Below are 13,049 nucleotides of genomic sequence, written 5' to 3'. Positions count from 1 at the left end.
CCACTCTGTCACTTGCTGTCAAACAAAGATCAGTGTTCTGCTGCAAACAGCCTGCTAATGATTTTTTTTTTAAATTGAGTTATTACATCGTCTATGATGAGCCTGTTCCTTTTTGGTGGGTGGCTGCACTTCGACCCAGTATCTTTTTCTCAGATTTTCCAGTGGCAGTGAACACTTACTGCCTGCACTGCTCTCATCACTCCCCTTCCTAGGATGCCTAAAGCAAAGGGTTTCCAGCAGGAGCAGCTCCTTGAAACTCACCTAGCATGGGTCCTTCTTGGACACGGTGATACCTTGCGTTGAAGGATCAGCTGGGTGTGCACAGTCTATGCTTGATCTACAACTTAATCCTAGCTACTGCTGAGGGGTAAGCACGTAGCTGCTCAAAGCTGCCAGGCTTTCAGGAGATGCATTGATGAGATTTCCGCAGTGGGTTGAAGCTAAAGCAGTCTACTTGGTAGCAGAAAAGGTCCCTCAGAAAGCAGGAGCTGCTTCTGTAGAAGGCAGCACTTTTCTCTTAAATGGGATTCCATCTCTTGATGATGGTGTAAGGGGAAAAGGCCACATACATTCAAAGAAAAGAACACAGCACCTCGCCTTTTAAATAACTTACACAAAAATCTGTAAATATCCTGGGGAATAGGTAAGGGTTGTGTGCTTGAAACATTCTTGTCTGACAAAGAAATGCAGATAGGCATGGTTTGTGGGCCTGACAGAAGTAGGAGAGCAGGCAGCTTTCAGAGCAAGAGCTGCAACTGATTTTTTGAAAGCCTGTGAGAAATAGCCTGAGCTGTTCAGACCCAGCACTGGTTAAAACTCTTGCACGATGTTAAGAATGAAGTTACACACAAACACCTCATTTATAAAGCGTTAAAAGGCTTATCTCAACAGATCCGTCAGCAGCCTGGAGCGTAACCAAATTTTTCTATTCAAATTCTCCACCACATCATTTTCATTGTGTGCGAGCCGTGCGCTGTAACGGTAGCTGCGCAGGCAGCGTGTGGCAGCCTGTCACCTGGCCCCCACAGGAAATACAGGCTGTGTTTCTCTATTTCTGCTTGTGTCTGCTCGTTGCCCACAGCAGTGCGAGCGAAGGATGCTTCTGGCTCTCATCCTGGCTCAGAAATCCATGCTCACTGCAGTGCTTATTTCTTTTAAGAGCACCTTTCTGCTCTCAGATTTTTACCATCATTGCCATTAGGGCTGGAAAACAAAGCAAATCTGCAACTCTGAGCGGGCCTCATGCAGTCAGAGCACAGCTTACAGTCAGATTTCCACAGAGGAGTTGGTCAGTTTTGGTTACGGAAGTCTATGGAAGTGCTCCTTGATCTTCAGGGCTTCACCCGACGACAGGTGCAATGACTTGAATTTTGTAGGAAATCTTTTATTTGGGTGTGCTTTAATTCAGCGTGTGTGCTCCCCCACAGCCACTATTTCTCTGGGGAGGTGGAGGGGGAAGGAGATGATGACAGTGTGTTTGCCAGTGTGGACCACGCTGGTCAGGTTTGAGCTTTGCCCTGGGTTTTGCTTTCCTCTCTTATTCCAGGTGAGGATTGTGTGCCACAGGTAAGTTAATATTTCTGAGACAGCCCTCTTCGAGTCTGCTTTTCCAGTCATTGCAGACTGAGGTGTCAGATCCTACATTAACAAACTTAATTTGGAGCTTACTCTAACAGTACGCTTAGTGTCATATTTTATTTAACATGTATGCATTGCTACCCTGAGAAAAACATGAAACATGACATACACACACACTTAAACTAAGATGTTTATTACATACTAATTCTACCATAATCAGTGCTGGCAGAGAGGACTCCTCTCCCTTGCCATATCACCAGACATCTGCATAGTGTCTTGGAACTCCTTTGCTCCCAGCCACAGACTGTGTGCTCGAAGGATCCTCGGTCTGGGAACTGCTGTCACCGTGCTGAACATCACTGCGCTCGCTGTAGCAAGGTAAACGTGCCCCAGGTTCAAACCACCAGCTGTGCAAAGGATTTCAGTGTAGAGGACTCTTTGGAAAGATTTTTGTTTGAGATGTAATCAACACACACCTTCTTCTTTCCTTAAAAATCATTACAAGCCTCTGAAAAAGGAGTGTTATCAAACGAACGTGGATGCTTGGCTTCTGTCCTCGCCATTGTTGTTGCTGGCAGACATACTGAAATGATGCAGTATATTCAAAGGAGGCCAAATATATCCTCGCTGGCATGTAGAGGAAGTTTCCACAAAGTCATACAAGAGAAAAAAAACATTGAGCGCAGAGATCTGTTCTGCTGTGTCCGTGTAATGTTCATCCAAATGGCTTAATCATGCAAGAAAATAAATAGTGCTCTGTAACACCTATCAGCTTGGAAAATGGCTACAGTTGAATTTCAAGGTATGAGGTACAGGAAAGCTTCCCATGGCCAAATGTGGGCTATGACAGTCTGTCATCTCGCTGTGCTACTGTTGGCATCCATTTTTCTGTGTTTCAGGGTGAGCAATCAGCTGTCCTGTAACCAAAAGAAAATAGGCACGTTTTACCAAAAGCAGTCAATACAAGCGCGAGGCCTTGGGATTGTAAACTTTATGGGTAAGAGCAACAGAAACCATGCCCTAGCCTGGACTCACATTTACCAAAAGACTTCTTCTTGTGAATCTAATGCAGAGCCATGTGGTGTGAAGGTACAACAGAATTTAACCAGGTATTTTAATGATTCTCAAAAAGAAAAACATCGAGCTCATAACAGCGTTTACTGCCACCAAGAACTGAACTCCTGTTTACAGTGTTACAGTAAATACACGCTGCAGTGTAGAAAATTATCTAGGGATGATTTGAACTTTTTTTGGAAGTGACCCTCATTTAAGAAGTAACAGGAAACGTGAATGAAAAAGTGCCTTGAAATTTATGAAATAACCTTATGAGACTGCAGTCTAGCAGATTGCAATTTGTCCTGGTGGCTGCTTCAGCTCACCTCAGATTCCTGTCTTTCGGGGAGCGTTTCTATTCCGTTGTGATCCAGGATGTGCTGGGGAGCCTCGGTGTCTATGTCTACATTGGCCTGCGTGCTGGGCTTTTCGTTCTCCCATTTTGCAAACCCTTTGTTCTTCCCAGCTTTGCTGTGGAACTTGGACTTCATTTTGGGGAAAGTGTGGGATCCTGAATCGCTCCAGCCCGGCTCATGCCACAGTGGTTCTGTCTGTGTTGCTTGGCTGGTGGTTGCCCGCTGCAGCCGCACTGAAATTTTCCGTGAGGAGCCAGTGACAAGGGTGATAGCTCTGCTATCGAGGTCCTGGTGTTCTGCAGCAACGCTGGGAAATTCAAACACCTCATCCTGGACTGAAAGAAAAAAAAAAAAAGTGGAATTATTTATTTTAAATATTTTTCTTCAAGATCTTTGCAAAAAGATATCTTAAGCCTGGGTCAAGGGGAGAGAAGGAAGGGATTTTAAGGTTCAGAAAAAAAAGAAGTTGGCTATTCTGTGAGATTTGTGCAAGTCTTTTAGTAGTTAGATCTATTTCAGGACTAGGTCTTGATATACCATTATATGTAACTGCATGATGGCTTGCAGGGGTGTTTATGCAGGCAGCACGAGGGTGCACAGAGGAGAAGGCAGCAGCATCACTTTGCAGAGGGAAGCTCTGAAGGAGGCTGCTCCTTATTCCAGATAGCCCCCTATAAGAAGCAGTGGTGTAATTAGCAACATCCATATGCTGCTCAGAAGCCAATTCTGGCCTTGTGTGCACAATTTCCTCCTCCCTCTATCTGCATGCTCAGGGGGGATGCAAGGCAGAGCCAGAATTGTGCCTCTGTGTGTCTCAGTCCCTGCCATTTAAGTGTCCTATACGGAAAAGTGCAATTTCCCTAATTCTCATTTTATTTTTTTATATTTTCAGCTGGCATAGCAGGACAAGGAGGTTCAGGCAGGAGACTAAGGCCACCCTGCAGAAAGAGCTCTTGTAATTAGAGCATTGAACACGAGCCAGTGCATCGGAAAGTACACAGGCTGCTCTGTGCATTGGTACAAAGGAAAAATTAGAAGAGGCGGTAAGGACACTGGCTATTAAAGAGGATGCCAGCAACGGTTTAAAATAGAAACAAAAGAGTGCTCTCACCTGGCGGCAGAGAGGGGCTGCTAGGCAGGGAGCCGTGGTTGCTGCCCACTGAGGTTCCTCTGGAAAATTTTCTGCAGGCGAGCACAAGCAGGTCTCGGCATTGCTTATGGCAGTTGGCACCGCAGTCTGTAAGGGAGGGAAGCATCAAGTCATCCAAAGCAAAGTCACGGCTGCCTGGTGATCATCCCTCAGGGCTGTTAGCAGGCAGCTGAGAGGGGGGATTGTAACCAAACAGGCACTTTGACAGAGGGTGTGGAGGGAGTTACAAAAATGGATAATTTGGTGTGATGGGAGTTCAAAACCAAACCTCCCTCACCACACTGTCCAGCTTCATCTCCGGAGCCACAGAGCTGGGGCCAGGAGCAGAGCTGAGCAGATGAATCCTGCCCCCCTTGCTAGTGCAGCACCAGAGGTGCCAGCCAGAAGGTGACGGCTCTTTGCCCAGAGGCAGAAATCACCCAAACAGGTGCAGCAGCTGGTACCTGCAGAGGGCAGGCACTCCTTGACCACGTGGGGATCTGAGCGAGAAGCTCGGCTCTCTCACACTCCAGTGCCTGTGATTTTGATGCTGCAGAGCCACTTTTGTTCTCTCCCCACTGGGCCAGGGTTGCAAACAATGATGCAGGACAGAGCTCAGCTTTCAGATCTCGAGTTTACAGGGCTGCTGTGACAAAACTCTGCCTTCCTTCCCTCAGCCTACCAGGAGAAGTGCAGACCACAACTGGCCTTGCTGTAGCTGCTCAGATGATGGTGGTCAGGAACAGCTGAGCTGCATGCAGTGGCTTAGTCATGGGTATTTTCCTCACCCCCTCAGAGGAAGAGATGTTCGTGGGTGGGAGAGGATTATGGGAATCGGGGCTATCCTAAAAAATAGGGGGTATCCTAAAAAATGATCCTGCAAATTCTTCATCTGTCTCCTGGGAGCCAGGGTAAGACCGAGGGAAAAAGAGATTGCATATAAATACGGCTGTGAAGCTCCCACGTGAGCATTCCTCTGTGAATAACTGGGACGTAACTACAGCTGTGAAAAGCCCTTCAGCTTCTTCTGCTTGAGAAATAAATTGGTTCAGGACTTTAGAGCCAATGAGGACCAGCACAATGTCATCCTTGGTCTGACCTGACATGCTACAAGTACTGCATAAGCCAATAAATAAAACTTTCAGTGAAAGCAACTGAGAGGACTGTAAGAGCTATAGTTTTTTTTTTTTTTTTTTTTTTAAGCTGAACTGCTGCAGAAGTCCTTGCAATGAGATATGCTGGGCAGTCCAGGAATTAAATTCTTGTCTATTTCTAGCTCAGCCACTGCTGCATTGCAAGGCCAGCTAGCCTTCAGTACTGGCGTGCAGATGTACACGATGAAAACAGCGCTGCCAGCAGACCTTTTCCTGACCCCAGGTCTCAGGAGTTGGATTTCAGGATGTCTCCCTGCTGGCAGGAGGGTACTTGGTCTTCTGAGATGCAATATTTTGCTGGTACAAAGTGACACCTCGTGGAGCCAGTGGCTGCTTTGGACCTTCAGCTCCAAGAACAGGCACGGCCTCTGCTGCAGGGACACTTTGTGGCACTGATCACAGCCAGTGCCAAGTCCTTAAGCAAAATTGGGATGAGCAACTGCTGTTCTAGTAAGAAATACAGTTGACTTCTGCTAAAACCCAGCACCCATATCATGAAAAATCCATGCAAAATATTTATTTACCTTTGCATTTGTAGCCTTGTTTGATTATACCCCAGAGCTGCAAAGAAAGACAAAAGAACGTCAAGGAATCAGAAAAGAAAGCCGGAAGGAAAACAAGGTCACGATGAGGAAGTACCAATGGCTACAAAAGCACAAACAGGATACAACTGCTCTTAACACCCTTCCTGCCGGGCAGACCTCCCCCTCTAGCTGTGATAAGGTTTGTGTGGCTTTCCCCTTATTTCTACTGCCTACAGGGGGATTACCAGAGAAGGGGAGACACAGCTGAGGTGTGCTTCCAGGAAGGGGTTGGAAATTGCTGTCGTACCAAGCTTACTGAAACCAGCAGAGCACCTTCTGCTTCTAGCTTGCTTTGTGCCATCTGGAGGGTAACTTCTATTGTACAACCATTCTTCAGGCGCACAAATGGCCTGTGCCATTCAGGAATAGCAGGTGAAAACACCACTGGAGACAAAAACAAGGTTCTTGGCTCCTGAACTGGTCCCCAGCACACCCAGCCATAGCAAGCTGATTCATTCACCTGACTTCTTCCCTTGTGAGATGGTTAAAGCCTGAAACAGGCTTTAAATTCCCTAAATTCCCTCTTTGCCTCCTCCCAGAGGCTGTCTTTGCTGAAGTACAAAACAAGCAAATGCTGGCCCTCCAGGAGGCAGCATGTGCAGTGCCCCTTTTGGGAAGCTTTACCTGTGATGTGAACAGCATTGCTTGGAAGTAGGGAAAAAAATCCCTAGTAAATTGTTATCTTTACACTCAAAAGAGAGATAACTACGACCATGACATTAAGAAAACAAACATTTTCACTCCAAGAGGCAGAGAGAGGAGAGTCTAGCCCAGTATTAAAGGAAAAAAGGTCAAGGACCTCAGTGTTTATTCATCCTGAGCTCATTCAAAACATTAGCAGGGAGGGTGAGCACATCCAGGCAGTCAAAACTGCACGTGCTGCCTCGCTGTGCTTTTAAGATGGGATGCGCAGTGTGCAGGGGGTAAATGTGCTGAGTAAAGAGATGTCCAAAAGGAAGAGCTGCAGAACGTTTGTATGACAAAGGAAAGAGTAAAATAAGACAAAATAGGAAGCTGATGGGGGGAAAAGATCACATATATGCTGCAAACATAACAATCAGATGCTGCAAAAAAGAATTTGTGAGGAAAAACAGGGGCCTGGAAATAGAGAAGACCAGATTAGTGAAGGTGGAAGAAAGGCAAGTAAAATAACAGAAGGGGCAGCAGTGGAAACAAAGTCCCTAGAAAGGCTGCTGCATGCCCTTCTCCTGCAAATGCTGTGGATGTGTACAGTGGCTGCGGGTGCCGTGGTCTCACAGTGGTGGTGGAGCCCCCTTGTTCCTCCTGGGAGAGCAGCGCAGAGCCACCAGAATCACCTGAAGGGGGATGACTTATTTCTTTTACTAGAGCTCTGCTCTGTTCCCACTGAAGAGCCTTTTCACCTACCTAGCTCCGCACCTTCATCTTACTCAGTTTTGGCCTTGCTCTGATGGCCACACACAGTTGGCTGAGCTTCCTGCAGTGCCACGTCGTGATCCTGACCTGAAGCTTTGCATCCATCTGACGTGGCTTTGCAGCAAAGCTGGCGCGAGCCAGCTCCAGGGTAAGAGGATCTGTGCAAATTCGGACGACAAAGCTGGAGGGGATGGATGGTCAGCCACCCTGACACATGGCGCAACTCAAGCTGTGGGGCGGAACTGAGACCGGCAGCGGTGGGATCAATTTCACACTGTGAACGGCATTAGATTTTAGCTTGACCTTTAAAGGTCATATCATTTTAATAATAGATGCTTTACTGGCTACAGCGGACATCGCGCTGTCATGCCCATTCATCCTACTGCACAGTCAGTGCACATTTTTTTGACAGTGAATCACTGCATCAGTGCAAAAGTAAGTTTCCACCTGCAGATGGATGGCGCTGAAATGCACAGCCAGCACACAGCAGATTTTGTCACTGGTTCCTGTCCTATCCGCCCAACGCATCCACAGGACAATGCCAATGAATTCAGTGAGCTGACAGGAAAAATGACCTTATTTCCATTTCCCGTACAACCCCTTACTCATTTTTATTCCTGAACTGGATGTATTCAGGGAGACGTGAAAAATACAACAACGGCCAGCCAGCAAATTGATACAGGAGAAAAATATCTGGTGGAGAACACATTGCAGGACATTCCTGAGCCCCACTTGGCCATGGAAGCCTTCCAAGCATGAACCAAGTGTCACGAACGCAATGACATCTTCCTGAGGCTGCAGGCAGCCCAAAACAATAGGCTAAGACCGGTCACCTCCAGCTCCCCAATGGTCTGCTGGAGAGTCCGCCAGCAGGCTCCTGAATCAGCATTAACTCTGTCACCTCTTGGGTTTCTGCAGTTCCAGCGGAAATAGGTGGAATTCCTTCTTCCCCTGGCCTCCATCAGTGGGAAAAGGGATAGGAGCAGGAACGGCAGCCCCAGCCTGAGAGCAGGCACGTCTTTGTGCTTGGTGGTGCTGTAGTTGTTGCTTTCAGCCATGAAGAAACATTACTTGGTGGGAAAGGTCACTGAGTAGAAGCTGAAGATTTTGCCATTGATACTGGCAGCAGGTCAGCATGGGACAGCAGGGACAACGCTCTGGCTTTTCACCCTGAGCGTGGGCCACGTGCAGGCAGAGAAAAGGATCCTCTGCCCTGATGGAAACTCCTAGCCCTGTGTGCTCCTGTGGCTGGCCACATGTGGGCATTTGACTTCAGCGAGATGTGTACGTTAAAATGACATCTAAATCAGAATAATTATGTTTTCCTTACTTGTTTTGAAGTGGGAAAAGCTGGAAGAGGTTTGCAAGCAACACAAAGGTTCACAAACACAATGGTTTGCCAGCTTTGTGTAGAGCACTCTAATAAATGTCTTTGTGTAAGTTATGACTGAGAGAAAAAGCAACTTAAAAAAATAATTAAATGCCAAACTTTCTCATGTTACAGAACTGTTGGAAGCACTTCTGATTTCTTGACTGAATTAGAAGATCTATTAATTCAATAGAAAAAGGATTAAGGCTGTTATGGCTGTTCAGAGAATTATGAGCAGAGCTCATGTTGCCATGTGCAATTTCCTGAGAAAGAACGGCTTTTGCTTCATCTACATCCTCTGTTCCAGACACCCATTTTCCCTTGAGCTTGTTTACATGGGAAATCAAGCCAAATTAAAGAACTTAAGATAAACCAAGTAAGGCCATTCATACAGTCTCCAATGTCCTTTAGTTAACATAATTTTACTTTCTTTCCCCATAACAGTAATTCTTACAAACGCCTGTATTCAGGAACTACCAAAACAAAACTGGGTACCACAGCTACAACATGAGGAAATGCTTTGTGCTTCTAAGTGCAATGAGGCATTTGGCCAAGCTGAGGAAACTTTAACGGCACATGGAACCAGTTTGACCCCATCTACGTTAAAGAATACGAAATTTCGTGTGAGGTGTGCTGTTACTAAAAACATACTTACAAATCCTGCACAGTGCTCGCAGAAAGTTGGTTTAAGGTAGGTCATCTCCTGGAAGTTATGAATAAACCCTGGACCCATTTTGCACTGGAACTGCGATTTAGCTCTCAGAAAGTAAGCCATCATTTCTTCTTTGCTTATAAGACCATCTCTGTTAGGAAAAAAACAGTAGAGTAGATCTGTCACTGCTCATGGCACTGAACATGTCAGGATTTTCTCACTGCAAAAAACATGAAGCAGGCAAAGCCTGTTCTTTGAAAGAGCTACGATAGTCTTGGCAGAGGAAACAAGCTCTCCCTTAGCATCTTTGTCATTCTTACTCTTCATTAAACATCAGAGACTGAACTCATAGCACGGGCCTTGGTTTCTTACCTGTTCGTGGTATCAGAGCATTTGGTGGCTCAGACCAGGCCATCATGTGAAGGAGACTCCTTAGGCCCATGGCCACTGCTGGCCCAGCCAACCATGGAGACAGGGGGCTTGGAAAGGAGTCAGGGCCTGCTCTGGGCACCCACCACTGCTCTTCATGAACCATGCGCCATGTCTAGTGAAGCATGGTAAAGTAAGCTAAAGACCTGGTCAAACACCTTCTCTCCTGGACTTGGGTCTTGAAAAGCTCTTGAAAGCCAAGACAACCATACAGTTAGCGTTGTGCTCAGCTGAACTGCAGTTTTTGTGTATTTTCATCTGAAAAAGTACATGGTACAACTGAGAAGTCAAACCATTGCAAAATACTATTTGTGTATTTCTCCCTGTAAGGATGGAGATGGCTTCACTGAAATGGAATTTGAGACCACTCAGTTCTTAACCAGCAGGAGCACAATTCACGTGCTCAAATGTTTTGCTGGATTCACCAAATCTGAATCCACAGGAAGACTGCATACGTACAGAGGGCCTAACTGACCATGTAAACTTCTTATCACAATAAACCACCACTACAGAACGTATACCTCCGCTTTCTACTCACACAGTCCCAATGCTTATGCCCCTAGCTGACCACCAGCACCTCCCAGAATATTTATTAGCATCTTTCAGGTACTTATGCTCATTTCTCTTGTCCCACATGCAACTTTTTTATCAGCCTGATAGCTGGTCTGAGTAAGGATCTCCAGAGTAGTTTGACAGTACTCTAAGGGTTTCAGCTCAGTTCTGGAAGGAACAAAGTTCATTAAGCTATTAAATAGATGACTTTTAAGGTAATGGGAAAAACCAGACTGCTACCTGGGTGGCAATGCAGTGTAAGAAGTTAAATGGAAATAAAATTCAACCATCAATGATCCTTGAGTGAGAAACCAAACACAAGAGGCTTGGAGAACTGGGAGACATTGTCTCTTCAACATTTTGTTTTAATGTGTTTTTCAATTAAGGAAACAAAACAAAACAAACAACCAAACAAACAAAAATAACAAGAACCCCACAAACTTACTGGTCTTTGTCCAGCACACAGAAAGAGTCCAAAAAGGGGAAGTTGGCAGCTATACTTTCAAAGTCTTCCTGAGAAATATAGCCATCATGATCATGATCATAGTTCCTAAAGACAGACTGGAAAAACAGAAGGAAATGTTTGTCATAACATCCAGCCTGTCCTGAATCTGTACCAGCTCTTCAGTGTTTTAATTGCATTTAAATGAATGTTCAAGATTACTAATCACATGCTCTGCTCCATTGTTTTATTCCTATAAATACTACTTGGCACTTCAATATCCATATTTATTTGATTGTAGGGGAAAATGGCTATTTTTTAAGAAAACTTGACCTCAGTATTTAGCTAGTGAAGCTTCTCAAGCTCCTCCACACCTCTTCAGACATAGTTATTCTTGGCTTTATGTCTTTTTTTTTTTTTTTTTTTTTTTTTTTTTTTTTTTTTTAATGTCACTAAAGTTCTGCCTCATGTGACATATTCCCTTTGTTTCACTAAGTATACTTTTAATCAAATAAATAAATAAATAAATAAATAAATAAAACCAGCCCAACAGCAGCTTTCCCATGAGAAGTTTGGATATTTTTGGCTTCACTTAGCTTTTAGCTGGTCACCACTGTTCTGCCACAGTGCTGTTGCAATCCAATTTGCTTACTGATACTTTGACAACCAGATCACAAACACTTTGTATCTCACAAACACTCCCTCCCATCAACCCAATCCAGTGTACCGCTAAGTAAAAAGAGATATGGGACCAAATTTAAAAGGTTGCACAAAGTGACGAAAGCTCTCCTTCGCTACTAAGGAGTTAGTATATTCCATTTTATACTAAGTGTGGAGATCCATAACGGGCATTAAAGCTACATGTTTTATCAGTCTGATGGGAAAGATATGTCAAAATCAACATGAGCATCTGAAAGACATTTTGAAACACAATCTCTCTCATTAGGTTAATATTTGGTTGACAAAGACATGAACTTAATATACTGAGACCTCTGAAAGGTGCTTTTAGAGTCCTTATTTTAATGAGAATTTGAAGAAGCCAATTTCAAGGCAACCATGGAATGACCTGTAACTGATGGCTGGCAGACCTCAAAAATATGTTGAGAAGGAATCAAGTTGCACAACCAAGCAGTATCCAGCACTTCTAGTATTAAAAACAATGCATTAAGGCCCCACTCAAAGCAGCTGGTAAACGACAAAGACTGGCAAAACAAAGACAGTTGTACAGGGTGAGCCTTTTGGTGAGCTGTATCTGTAACAGCCCCAAACTATGTTTTAATTCTGTGAGACTCAAGCTCACATGTCCTGAACCAGGCCAAAATTGTGGAATGGGGGCCTGCATTTCCTTCGTCCACCACATTCTAGAAGGATTAAGGAGTTGCAACAGACTTGTTAAACAAGCTATATCAAAGACAGTTTGGGATGTGGGGTGAATTTATCAACATATGGCACTGACAAAAGCAATACTGAAATAGCACATGCACTTCTGGCATCCCACATTAGGAGGAAAAGCAAGCAAGCAAAAAACCAAACCAAACCAAAATAAAAAAAGCACACACAAAGACGAAATTGCAAAATGTATTTGTAGTCTGAGTGAGAGACTGAAGGCTTTGTTACCTTAACTACATAACCCCAATTAATGACCTGTAACACAGACAAGATCAGAATTTAATACTTCCTCCCAGAGTTAGTTATTGATTTGTAAAAAGCAGAAGGATATCTTGCTTCATTATCTATAACACCTTCCTGGTTCCTCACTGAAAGTCCCGCAGACAGTGACACAACAGGTCTCAGTCTCTCCAAAGGGCCCTCATGGTGCCTGGTTTTGTTTGCATCACCTAACATGTCACCTTCCAAACTGAAGCTGCAAGATCCCAGCTGTAATTCTCCATGACCTCATGCCCAGATTTTCAAAGTGATAACAAGACAGTACTGTCTTTACCATGCATAATATGCTCTGGACAGTCAAATGACAGCAAGTTGAAAAACAGAAAAAGGCAGAGAGATTGCACTGGTGTAGAAGTAAATAAAGGGAAAAAATCCAGGTCATTCCAATTCAGCTCCACTTCAAAATTTGATCTCCAAAATTCAGTGGGAGTCAATGAGGTGTAATAGTGTACTCCCTAAGCACTCACTGAAGTCACTGAGCACACTCTGAGCCTCATGAGGAGGCTCCAAACAAGGCAGCAAAACTGGCAGGTGTTTGCCCAGCCAGGAACTACCCAGAGGGCAGACACAGCACCTCCACCAGAGGAGGGCTTCCAAGGAGTCATCATCCTTGGGAAAGAACCGGCCAACAGTGAATTTGCCAGTCAGCATTTGCTGTCTCCCAGGTGGCTCCTTAGAGAACAAGGAC

The 13,049-nt window shown here is 44.9% G+C and overlaps 1 protein-coding gene across 2 annotated transcripts in view; it reads right to left on the bottom strand.

The window, feature by feature from the left end:
* Nucleotides 1-1,755: 1,755 nt before the first annotated feature.
* Nucleotides 1,756-13,049, bottom strand: part of RASGRP3 (RAS guanyl releasing protein 3) — a 45,185-nt gene continuing 33,891 nt past the window's right edge. For both annotated transcript variants that reach the window (XM_032185879.1, XM_032185878.1), the window contains 6 exons: nucleotides 10,697-10,812; nucleotides 9,274-9,421; nucleotides 5,795-5,831; nucleotides 4,099-4,224; nucleotides 2,958-3,322; nucleotides 1,756-2,495 (listed from right to left, as the gene is read on the bottom strand). In XM_032185879.1, coding sequence (XP_032041770.1) covers nucleotides 2,487-2,495; nucleotides 2,958-3,322; nucleotides 4,099-4,224; nucleotides 5,795-5,831; nucleotides 9,274-9,421; nucleotides 10,697-10,812 — 801 coding nt within the window. In that variant the 3' untranslated portion in view covers nucleotides 1,756-2,486. The remainder of the gene's footprint in view (nucleotides 2,496-2,957; nucleotides 3,323-4,098; nucleotides 4,225-5,794; nucleotides 5,832-9,273; nucleotides 9,422-10,696; nucleotides 10,813-13,049) is intronic.

The sequence above is a fragment of the Aythya fuligula genome, chromosome 3 (genome assembly GCF_009819795.1).
Source record: "Aythya fuligula isolate bAytFul2 chromosome 3, bAytFul2.pri, whole genome shotgun sequence".
Taxonomy (NCBI): Eukaryota; Metazoa; Chordata; class Aves; order Anseriformes; family Anatidae; genus Aythya; species Aythya fuligula.
Note: the sequence above shows the minus strand (reverse complement) of the source record. Positions and strands in the feature narration are given on the sequence as shown.